The 12378-nt window shown below is 37.8% G+C and overlaps 1 protein-coding gene across 2 annotated transcripts; it reads right to left on the reverse strand.

Moving 5' to 3' along the window:
• Nucleotides 1-1401: 1401 nt before the first annotated feature.
• On the reverse strand, nt 1402-4040 carry LOC132164524 (uncharacterized). 2 transcript variants are annotated; one of them, XR_009438388.2, is made up of 3 exons: nt 3191-3668; nt 2291-2998; nt 1402-1643 (listed from the first exon to the last, which is right to left on the reverse strand). XR_009438388.2 is itself a non-coding variant. In XM_088519225.1 (3 exons), the coding sequence occupies exons 1-3, from the start codon at nt 4015-4017 to the stop codon at nt 2901-2903; spliced, it is 435 nt and encodes a 144-aa protein (XP_088375351.1). In that variant the 5' UTR covers nt 4018-4040; the 3' UTR covers nt 2181-2900. The 2 variants fall into 2 exon arrangements, 1 of the variants encoding a protein (XP_088375351.1); XM_088519225.1 differs by lacking the exon at nt 1402-1643 and adding an exon at nt 3930-4040 and having other exon boundaries at nt 2181-2998; nt 3191-3439.
• Between the last annotated feature and the right edge of the window lie 8338 nt (nt 4041-12378).

Genomic DNA, 12378 nt, shown 5'->3' on the forward strand with positions numbered 1-12378 from the left:
TAGTGCGGAGACAAAGTCAAGACTTCCATCCAAGGAAGAACTTCAACCGACTATATATGAAGACTGAAGAAACAAAAGAGGCATAAACTTCTCTGGTCAACAAAAGTAGAATGAAATGTCGTGGAAAGTGGAAAGTTGGATTCGGTGTAATTTGGATGAATTGTTGGGATCAAAATTGGAAAAATTGTCGGGTGGCCTACTCTAGCATTTTATTTTAGATACTATAGAGTATATACATAGTCAATATACATAGTCAATTGACTCTCCACTTCCAGCTTTGATTATCTGTCGTCTTAGAATATATTCAAAATATATTTTTACATTCTTTTTGTATTTGCTTGACTGATTTATATATTTTTTTTTGTATAGGTTGAATTTTATTATGTAATATTGCCCATTACTTACCTAATTGTATTTTCTATTTTAATTGGCATTATTTAACTATAAATATCAAGGGTGGTAGTTCAATGACCCAAAGAAGTTCCCAAGTGATTAGGGCATGTACTAAGACGTGGGTTCGAATCCCTACATAAGCCCGATTAGTATTAGACACCTTGTATTGTCGTTGATGCGCTGATGAGGCTGGGTCAGGCTATGGTTCAGTCGAACTTGAGAGAAAGCCTACGGTTCCCACCGTCTAGCCCCCTCTTGTGCCTCTCCCAGCAGGTAAGTGCTACTATGGTCACGTTCAGGTAGAATAGCCATAATTAGTCTCCCCGGCCTACCCTTTCTGCTCAAAATATATATGTATACCTTTTTTGTATACAGTTTGACACACAAAAACACAAAATTCTATTCAAATTTTCTAATCCTTTCTGCACAATTTCTAAATTACAGAAACTAAATCTAACTGACGACAACATTTTCGTAAACAAAATTAACTTGTACATGTGTCTGCAAGCCCTACTACACAAATTCTATATTGATACAAGATAATGAGATATGAACGAATGCTTCTTTTTGGGTGCAACCAGTTTTCTCCTCCTTTTTTTTTAAAAAAAATTTATTTTCTAGATTTCAAGGAAAATATTAACTTTGAGTTAATTATTGAGATAAACCTTTTGTCTACATCCTGTATAGGCTGTATGCTTTAGGTATATCCTCTTTTATAATCAAATTTCAGTAATTACTACTTATCAAAAAAGAATAAAGAAAAAGCATTATATATTACTGATTTGTAATATATGATCAAGTGCCTTGAAGCAATTGACCAGTATGTCCTAATGCATGAGTTTAAAAGCACCATGGATAAGAAGATACCATGGTAGAACAAGCAAAGGGCAACTATGGTAAGATCTAGGTAAAATAGTTACAGTTTGCCTCCTCTTACTATTTTATTTAGAAAAAAATAAAAAATAAAATACAAATGGCAAAGGAATATCCAAGCAATGCAGATGGAAGATTCAAAATTCCAAATTAATGACCCTCCAACCATAGCATGCAAATTATACACAATCTGACCCACAAAAAAACAAAGAAAGAAAGAAACAGAGACGAGAGCACAAAGAGGCCCCAACATGCCATGTTTTCTGGCTTTCCCATTTTCATCATTGTCTCTCTCTCTCTCTCATCATCATCACTAGCCCCACTTCCCTTCCGCCTTCGTTTATGTGTCCCCATTGATCTTCACAGTTTTGGTCTCTCTTCGAGTCAAAAAGCAGAGTAAAAACAGTGTTAGAATCAAAGAAGAAACAGTAGCTTTGCATGATTGCTTTTTACAGCAATTCAAAAGGACCTTGACTCAGGAAAAAACTTAACTTGAGGGTTGTGAAATTGAATGGGTCCCATTATAAATTGTTCTAATCTTGTTTATCAAGACCAATTGACTAATTGCTTTAGTCGGCCCAACCATTAAGTATGTTAAATATAATAGATTTGTTGAGTGTCTTATGAAGTATAAAGAAAAAAAAAAATTAATATATTTAAGTAGATCTAACTTCATTAACTTAGGCTTTTAGGTTAGAGTAGTGTTTAAATATGTATATTAATGTACCTTTTGTAGACTTCGTGATTCTCTCTTAATAGTTTGTTTTTTTTTTTCCAAATGGCCCAACCATAAAGTATGTTAAATGTTACTCCTGCAGTCAACTATTGTAATGCTGCAATTCAAAAATTGGAAATGTCAATAACTGGCCCTCAGCTTGAGGAATAGCCACAAACTCTTCACAGGCCAACAGAAATCCAGCTTTAAGATTCTGTTCTTATTCAGTCAGTTTCCATTAGCCCATAAAATCTTTTCTAGAAAAATACAGAAGACCTACATTTGAAGCAAAAATGCTCAAAATCAAACCTTAGGTCTTGGTGGTAGAACATGAGTTCTTGGACTCCAGCAACCACGTACTGCAGCATGAAGTCTCAAAGGAGTGGGATTTGTCAGAAAGAGGGATCGGGCCAAAGGATCCAACGTTTTGTTGCTGTCAATAAAATCCAAGCTTGTATGCATTGGACCATTCCCAATCACCAGAAAAAGCAAAAGAAAACAAAAGAAGATACAATTTTTTTAATAAAGCTTCCTTTCATTTTATTCCCAGAATCACAGCAATTAACTAATGAAGCTGAAATTGAATCTAGACCAAACGAGAATATACAAAAAGGTAATTGAGAATGACTACACAGAAGGCCCGAGAGGCCACATTAAAACAGATGGTTTGGAGGGTTGCAATGCAATTCTTGTTTATACGTCTAGAAATGCTCTCTCTAATAATTCTAAGCAACCAAGGAACTGCTCCAAGTTCTCCCATTTCTTCAATGCCCTTCTGCTGGCTTGATAGCATTGCAAGGATAGCCAACAACTCTTCAGAATCAAGGAGAAAAGAAATGAAAAAGGATGCATGAAAGTGTCTTTGCTAATGGGAGCTGTCATCATCCATGGAGTCATTTCGGTTACAAGATTGAGATCTTCAATCCTTGTCATCTTGCCTTGACTCAGACTCTGATGTTCCAGAAACAGAAACGGAATCCTCAAGTGGCTCAAGAAAAGACAAACCAGTGAGTTTGTCTGTAAGAAAAGAGGAAAGACAAAATAACCATGAGTTAATGAGTGGATAAACCAACTAAAATTAGCTTTCTGCTACGGCAATAATTCAAAACTTCGCTGAGCTCCCTATGATTTGATATGGAAAATAGCATAAACAAGCAAACATGATGAAGATGAAGAATTTGAATTACATAATAAAATTATAAAAGTTACCAGTACATCCTGAGCTTTGTGCAGAGCTTGTATTGAAAGCTGGGACCACATTTTCTTTCAATGCAGCTACAGAAAAAGTATTTGGTGTGAGATTCTGGGTAGCTGCATGAAAGCTGCCTCTCTTGTGGCATGGGATGATGTTTTGGAGTGATGGAATTAAGGTGATAAAAGGGAAAAATCTAAGAGTAAATTCTTTGTAAATTGGCCCTTGGTGCTGTGTTGTACAATATTTGGAAACAACAAAATGACCTGCGACATGGTAATGTGGTGAGGTCAGAGGAACAGATTTTGAAGCAGATAGATTGGGAAATTCGTACCAGAATTATGGGGGCTGGTTCATTTAAAAAAATCTGAGGAAAGCAAGTTTATTTGCTGCAGATGGGGGTTTATATTGGTTGGTTTAGTTGGCTACTGTATAGGTTTCTGCAGCAGTAGATTCACTATACTCTGTTTTATTCAGATTGTATAGGTGCTTTTGGTTTGGGTTATTTTGCTAGTTTGTTAGAGTTTTAATGGGCTGGTCTCTGCTGTGAGCAGTAGAGCTCCCTTTTGGAGTAGTTGTATCTTCGATTTGTTGATTAGTAAGTTAGGCACACACACCCAATGAGTTTTGGCAATTTTTTCTTTTTCAATATAATGCCGGTCACAGCAAGCAACCAAAAAATTTAATAGAACCATGACTGGGGCTTTTAGAAACAAGAGCGGCCTAAGCAACTGAGGAATGGGCTCTAAGACTCACCAAAGAGTGCTGGAACACCACCGAGTACTTCTTTTCTGCTGTATTCACAATAAGAACACCAAAGAGCCACCATGGTCCATAGAGACATCTTATCAAACACCAAGCACAAAGGATGAATTTCAATATATGGAAAGGAAAAGCAAAAAATTAAATAACATGGAAGAGGGAAGTTTGTTGAGCTGGTTCAGGAAATTTGACAATAATAAATAAAATAAGCACACAAAGCTAGAATTAACAGAGGAAACTATGAGAGGTGCCGGCCTCTGTGTTCTCTGCCATCGCTACCTCGCTGGCCATTCCTCCCAGCCTCCTCGTCTTCACCTTCTACAACAACATCTGCTTCTTCCCTTTCAGATTCAGCACAGATTGAACATCACTTCCACAGGAGCATGCAACAAGGGTAGTCTCCGCATTTCCCTTAAATTGTTTAATAGGGCCATCGACCAGGAGGCCTAGCGTATCATAAAGAAAAAAAAATTTCTCATAACTTTGAAAATCCAAACCATGTGGAGAAATGCTGTTTAGAACTTGGTAGAACTCTGAAGCATCATGCTGACGGCCGACACGTGCCCCACACTTCTTCACCTCTACCTTCAGGCTGCGAGCTGTAATTGAAGCCTTGAGGTAGCCCCTTGCAACCAAATTATTCCTCTCTTTCCCGAACCCCTTTGCTGGGATATACACCCAAAATCCACTTGGCCCAACGGAAGAGACTTCAGGGGCACAAAGGACTAAGGGTTCTGTAACATCAACTTCATTGGCTTGAAATTGACAAACAAAGCGGGAAAAATTAGGATCACTGTCATCAAATATTGTAGAATTCGAATTCCCATGCTCATTGACCTTGAGTTTTCTTCTCTTTCTTGGGTAAGTGTGAGGCTCATGAAATTGGTAAACAATAAAAAGAGAATACCCCTTCCACTCATATGAATCATAATCCCAGTCCACATCTGTATGGATTTGAATTGTTCCAAATGAATTAGTGCTTTTACTGTTGAACCACTTTGGGATTCCAGGTTCCAGCAGCGCTGGGCCACATGCTACCACAGTACCAAAACGCTGACTCTGCAAAATAAAAACCAAAAAGAGAAAGATGTTAAGCTATTAAGAAACAATATAACTTAATTCTGTGTGTTAAAAAAGAGATCACTATATAAGAGACTCACACTTTCTTTACTCCATAAAGGACTTCGTGGATGCAGATGGAGGATCTTGAATGGTTTTCCATCATAATCAATATAAGCTTGTACAAGAGAGCAATCAATGCCCCTTTATTTTTCATTTGAAGTCCTCCACAGGTCCATTTGCTTATAAAATGTTTTGACAAATGCAAATTCCAAGATCACCAAAGAAGTAGAAAAGTACAGAATAGAAAAATAACACAACCACACAAGACACCAAGATTTAAGTGGTTCGGCTTAACAAGCCTACATCCACTGGCGGAGACGATCCAGGAGAAATTCACTAACAAAAAGTGGAGTACAAAGAGTAGTACAAACAAAACCACTCAAACCCAAAAGCCCCAATACACCCCAATCTCACTCAAAAGAGAATTAGATACAAAAGAGAAAAATATTTTCTAAAATTCTCTAAGCATTTCAGCACTCCAAAAGTGAGATCAAAATGAAGAAAAATGGTGCATCTTCTTCTCCCAACAGCACAAGCCTTTCTCTCTCTCTCGGCAGTTTTTTCTTTTCTTCTTTCTCTCTTTTTCTTGCTAAAGTAGCTGCTGCCCTCTCCTCCTTTTTGATGACCGAATGGCTTCAAATAAAACAAAGCCAGCCTTTTCTCAAAGCTTCTAGAAGAAGCTCAATAGATGGAGAGAAAGAGAGACGTGTGGGAGAGAAAAAAACAAGACAAAGAGTATGGGATGCCATACTGCTGTGGGGCCCACAGTAAGACTTGTGAAAACAAGTCACAAAATCTGACAAATCTCCACCTTGACTTGAATTTCATCAAGTCTTCAACTCAAATCTCCTCAAGACGTCTCCTCCAACACCCCTAAGGGTAATTACAAACGACAAACACCAATCAAGCCCAAGCAATGCTTGAACTTGAGGATCGGAAGTGGCTTAGTCAACATGTCTGCTGGATTTTCCGCCGAAGCAATTTTCTTCACTATGATATCACCTTGTGTCACGACATCCCGAAGAAAATGATATCTGACATCAATGTGTTTGGTCCTCTCATGATACATTTGATTTTTGGTCAAATGTATTGCGCTCTGGCTATCACAAAATACAACAGTCTCATCCTGTTGCAAACCCAGATCACTAACCAAACCTCTGAGCCAAATAGCTTCTTTCACTGCCTCTGCTACTGCCATATACTCTGCCTCCGTAGTGGATAAAGCAACCGTCGACTGTAAAGTCGCTTTCCAACTAATGGCACACCCCGAGAGAGTGAAAACAAAACCTGTCATAGATCTTCTTTTATCCAAATCACCAGCATAATCTGAATCAACATAACCAGTAACACTGGAATTGATACCACTGCCTCTATCATAGACTAAACCAACATCTGTAGTGCCCCGTAAATAACGGAGTATCCATTTCACTGCCTGCCAATGAACCTTGCCCAGATTCGCCATGTAGCGACTAACAACACTGACTGTCTATGAAATATCTGGACGAGTGCACACCATAGCATACATGATGCTTCCAACTACACTGGAGTAAGGAACATGTGACATGAACTGCTCCTCCTCCTCACTCTGTGGCGCTGACGCTACTGAAAGTCTGAAATGAGCTGCAAATGGAGTACTCACTGGTTTAGAATTATGCATACCAAAGCGTTCAAGTACTTTCTCAATGTACTTTTTCTGTAACAAGTACAACTTTCCCGCTTTTCTATCCCTGTGAATCTCCATACCAAGGATTTTCTTCGCAGCACCCAAATCCTTCATTTCAAATTCATCACTCAACATAGATTTCAATCTCTTAATCTCCAACATGCTTTTAGCAGCAATAAGCATGTCATCCACATAGAGTAACAAATAAACAAAAGAACCATCAGACAATTGCCTGTAATACACACAGCTGTTATAGCTACTTCTTGTGTAACCATGTCCGATCATAAAGCTGTCAAAGCGCTTGTACCACTGTCTTGGAGATTGTTTTAAACCATACAACGACCTCCTCAACTGACAAACATGATCTTCTTTACCTTCAGCAATGAATCCTTCTGGCTGATGCATGTAAATGGTTTCCTCAAGCTCACCATGCAGAAATGCAGTTTTCACATCAAGTTGCTCAAGTTCCAAATCATTTAAAGCAACCATGGCAAGCAAAACACGAATAGAACTATGTCTCACAACAGGAGAGAAAACTTCATTGAAGTCCATACCTTCTCTTTGACTATAGCCCTTTGCTACCAAACGTGCCTTGAACCTTGCATCTTCAACACCCGGGATTCCTTCCTTTTTCTTGAAGATCCATTTGCAACCAACAGTTTTAGCGCCTTTAGGCAATTTCACCAATTCCCATGTTTGGTTCTTATGAAGAGACTCAATCTCTTCATTCATGGAAACAACCCATTGAGCAGACTCACTACTTGTGACAGCTTCTGAGTAAGTGGAAGGCTCCTGGACTGCAGTGTCCTCTGCCACAGTAAGTGCATATGCTACCAAATCTGCATAGCCATATCTCTGAGGTGGTCTAATCTGCCTCCTCTGTCTACCAGCCGCAATACTGGTCTCTTGCTCTTCTTGTGGATCATCATCATCGGAACTGGAATCAAGAACATCTGTAACAGGCTGATCTTGAGTGTTATCTCGCACCCTCTGTGAAGCCTCCACCTGAAGCTCCACCTCCTTGCTAGAGCTCTGCTCCTTTCCTGTAGAAACAATAGACTCCTTTCTCGGGTGAAGCATGGCAGATTCATCAAATACAACATCTCTACTGACTATAAACTTAGGTGATTTAGGATCAGAACGCCACAATCTATATCCCTTCACCCCATCCGCATAACCTAGAAATATACATTTCTTTGACCTAGGCTCAAGCTTACCATCATTCACATGACAATAAGCAGGACAACCAAAAGTTTTTAAAAATGAATAATCAGCAGGAGTACCAGACCATACATCATAAGGAGTTTTACAATCAATGGCTGTTGATGGAGAACGGTTGACCAAATAGCAAGCAGTATTGACCGCCTCAGCCCAAAAATCTTTAGACAACCCGGCATTTGAAAGTAAGCAACGCGCTCTCTCCAAGAGAGTCCTGTTCATCCGCTCAGCAACTCCATTTTGCTGTGGAGTATGACTAACTGTGCGATGTCTAGCGATGCCTTCATTCTTGCAGAATTTATTAAGTTTACCACCACAAAATTCCATGCTATTGTCTGTTTTGAGTCGCTTGATTTTCTTCCCAGTCTGATTCTCAATTAATGTCTTCCATTGCTTGAAAGTGACAAACACATCACTTTTCTTCTTCAAAAAATACACCCAAACTTTTCTTGAATAATCATCAATAAATGTAACAAAGTATCGAGCACCACCCTTTGATGGAACCTGAGAGGGACCCCATAGATCTGAATGAATATAATCCAAAGTACCATTTGTTCTGTGGATGCTTGTACTGAACTTGACTCTGCACTGCTTCCCGAACACACAATGCTCACAAAAGTCAAGAGATCCTGTTTTCTGGTCACAAAGCAAACCTCGCTTGCTCAGGATTGTCATACCCCTCTCACTCATATGACCCAACCGCATATGCCATAATCTGGTAGTGTCTGAATCTGGATCATCTGAAGAAGACACAGCAACTAAACCTGTTACTGTACTACCTTGAAGAAAGTAGAGGCCATCAACCTTGTTACCTTTCATTATAACCAATGAGCCTTTGTTAACCCGAATGACTCCACCTTCACCGGAATACTTGTATCCAAGGGAGTCCAAAGTGACCAATGAAATAAGATTTTTCTTCAAATCTGGTATATGTCGAACATTCGTCAAAGTCCTCACAATCCCATCATGCATCCTAATTCTGATTGTACCAATACCAACAATCTTGCAGGCGACATTATTTCCCATCAAGACTGAACCACCATTGACTGAATCATAGGTAGTAAACCAATCCCTTTTAGGGGACATATGAAATGTACAAGCAGTATCAAGGACCCACTTGTCGTTAGAACGATCATTAGAAATGGTAACTGCAAGGACAAGGTCTGAACCTTTAGAATTTCCTTCGACAACACCAGCCACAGAAGAGGAACTTTGCCTATCACCTTCCTCTTTATTTTTCAACTTCGGACACTTGGATTTATAATGCCCATACTTTTTACAATAGTAACACTTTACTTTCTTCTTTGACTTGGACTGTGATCGGCCTCTTGATTTACTTTTACCCGAATCCCTCTCACTGGATCGACCTCTAAAATTAGAAGAATTTTCTAAACGACCCTTAACAAATAAACCCTCTGCCTGATTATCACTACCTTTACTATTCAATCTTGTCCTCAACTCCATAGAATTTAAAGCAGATTTAACATCAGCTAAGGAGATAGTATCTCTACCATACAACATTGAATTAACAAAATTATCAAAGGCATCCGGTAGTGAACATAACAAAATCAGGGCTTGATCCTCATCATCTATTTTAATATCAATATTTTTCAGATCCAAAATAATTCTATTAAAATCATTAAGATGATTACAAAGAGGCATACCTTCTTTCATCTTGAGGGTATATAACCGTTGCTTCAAATACAATCGGTTAGTGAGGGATTTCTTCATGTACAAGCTCTCCAGCTTCTTCCAAAGTCCAGCGGCCGTTTCTTCATCGGCAACTTCTCTTAAAACTCCATCTGAAAGAGACAACAAAATTGCACTATGGGCTTTTTCTTCAAGTTCCTTCGTTTCCTCTGTTGATGATGTTGATGGCACCTCGCCATCCAAAATCTTCGCCAAGCCTTGTTGTCGTAACAAAGCTCGCATCTTGATGCGCCAAAGGCTGAAACTATTCTAACCATCAAACTTCTCTACTTCAAATTTTGCAGTAGCCATCCCGCAAAATAAATACCCAAGCTCTGATACCAGTTTGTTGTGACAAATGCAAATTCCAAGATCACCAAAGAAGTAGAAAAGTGCAGAATAGAAAAATAACACAACCACACAAGACACCAAGATTTAAGTGGTTCGGCTTAACAAGCCTACATCCACTGGCGGAGACGATCCAGGAGAAATTCACTAACAAAAAGTGGAGTACAAAGAGTAGTACAAACAAAACTACTCAAACCCAAAAGCCCCAATACACCACAATCTCACTCAAAAGAGAATTAGATACAAAAGAGAAAAATATTCTCTAAAATTCTCTAAGCATTTCAGCACTCCAAAAGTGAGATCAAAATGAAGAAAAATGGTGCATCTTCTTCTCCCAACAGCACAAGCCTTTCTCTCTCTCTCGGCAGTTTTTTCTTTTCTTCTTTCTCTCTTTTTCTTGCTAAAGTAGCTGCTGCCCTCTCCTCCTTCTCGATGACCGAATGGCTTCAAATAAAACAAAGCCAGCCTTTTCTCAAAGCTTCTAGAAGAAGCTCAATAGATGGAGAGAAAGAGAGACGTGTGGGAGAGAAAAAAACAAGACAAAGAGTATGGGATGCCATACTGCTGTGGGGCCCACAGTAAGACTTGTGAAAACAAGTCACAAAATCTGACATAAAACAACTCCAACGATGGACAATTTCTTACACGCGTGGAATGTAAACCCGATGGAAGCTTCGGCAATGCTTGAAGCCAACTACAATCTTCCAACTCAAGTTGACAAAGATCAGAGTGTTGAGCCACACTATCTGGTATTCCCGTAAATTTGTTCCCGCTTAGGTTTAAAGAACGAAGGAAGAATAAGCAACCAAGATCATTGGGGATCCCTCCATCCAATAGATTGCAATAACTCAGATCTAGTGTATTACGTAGTCTATTCAGTATCACTCTCCTTGCCCCATACTCATTGCATATATTTATTTCTCTTTCCATTAGGATCTTAGAAATAAGTTGTTTTTGTAGATTTAGTAGACTATGAGATCTAGTTTCTTCTCTGATACCAACTGCATTAAAGCAACTAGCTTCAAATTGATGAGAAACTCTTTCATAAATGGGTTTTGACAGAGTTGTCTTCCCAATTCCTCCCATCCCACAAATCCCTAAAAATGGAACGTCATCCAATCCTATGCTAAGTAAGGTCATAATTTCCTCCACACGGGATTCTATTCCAACATAACCATTGGAAACAATTGAGAAGTTACAAGTCAATCCACAGAGTATCCTTTCTACTAATTTCTTTGACAAAGATTGATTCCTGCCTGTAAGAAAGATAGATCAACTATAGCCATAGAGAAAAAAAATGCTGAATAAGTTAAAATGTTAGGCTGCATTCTTAATTCTTAATTTTAGTAGGTCCTTTAATTATTTGTATGCTTCTTGTATTCCCTTTTTCATAGTCATTTTTTTTTTCTTTAATCTTCACAATTATAAGATAAAGATATCACAAATAGACCAATTAAATATATTTACTACATAATGCTACTTCTGTTAATTGAAGCAATAATTCTGCACAAAATTTAAATTTGTGAGCTTAAAAGAACAAAGACTTGGTGTAATGGTCATGGTTGTGGATGGTTAATTAGAAATGCCAATAGCATTTTAATCCAATATTTATGGATTTCAACTCCCCCAAATAATATTGTTTATTCATAACATGTACGTAATTTGACCATGTTACGTACGGTTTTTTATGTGATTTTTATTTATTTTTTGTGATAAATTTCTTTATTATGTTAATTTTAGCTTCATCACATTGTTAGAATATAATATTTTCCGTATATTTCATATTTAATTGATATTAAAATATTATCTATTTAAGGGTGTATTGTAATCAAATTTGAAATTGTAATAAAAAATCAAGAATCTAAATCATTTTTATTTTTTTAACTTCTTCATATCATTGTTGCTTGTGGTACTTTTTCTACAAAATCTGAGTTTTTATGATGATGATGATCCCAATATATGATTTAACTAGACCCCCGGGGAAAAAAGAAGAAGTGAAAAACACAAAAAAAAAAAAAAAAAAAAAAAAAAGAAGAAGAAGAAGAAGAAGAGAATGATGCTTCTGTCACTACAATTAATATACACAGATAATTGTTGGTGAGGCAAAAAAACAAAGACTAGAAGTTTCTTCGGAGTTGGCAAAAATTAAAATTTTAATTTTCCGAAGTCCAAACAAACTTAAAGTTGTTGTCATTCTATTGGAGTAGGAAATTAAATAAAATTTCGGCATGTTAATCCATGGGAGAGTCCGCCAAATTTTAGTGTAGTAAATCATGATGAAGATGCTAATTTAGAACAAAGTTTGATTATTTTGCCGAAAAAAAAAATTAACTTATTGATGCTCACGCTAAAAGAAGAAAAGACTTGAATGTTACCTATCTATCATGTAGATGCCATCCCGAG

Source organism: Corylus avellana, chromosome 8 (assembly GCF_965113065.1).
Source record: "Corylus avellana chromosome 8, dhCorAvel1.hap1.2, whole genome shotgun sequence".
Lineage (NCBI taxonomy): Eukaryota > Viridiplantae > Streptophyta > Magnoliopsida > Fagales > Betulaceae > Corylus > Corylus avellana.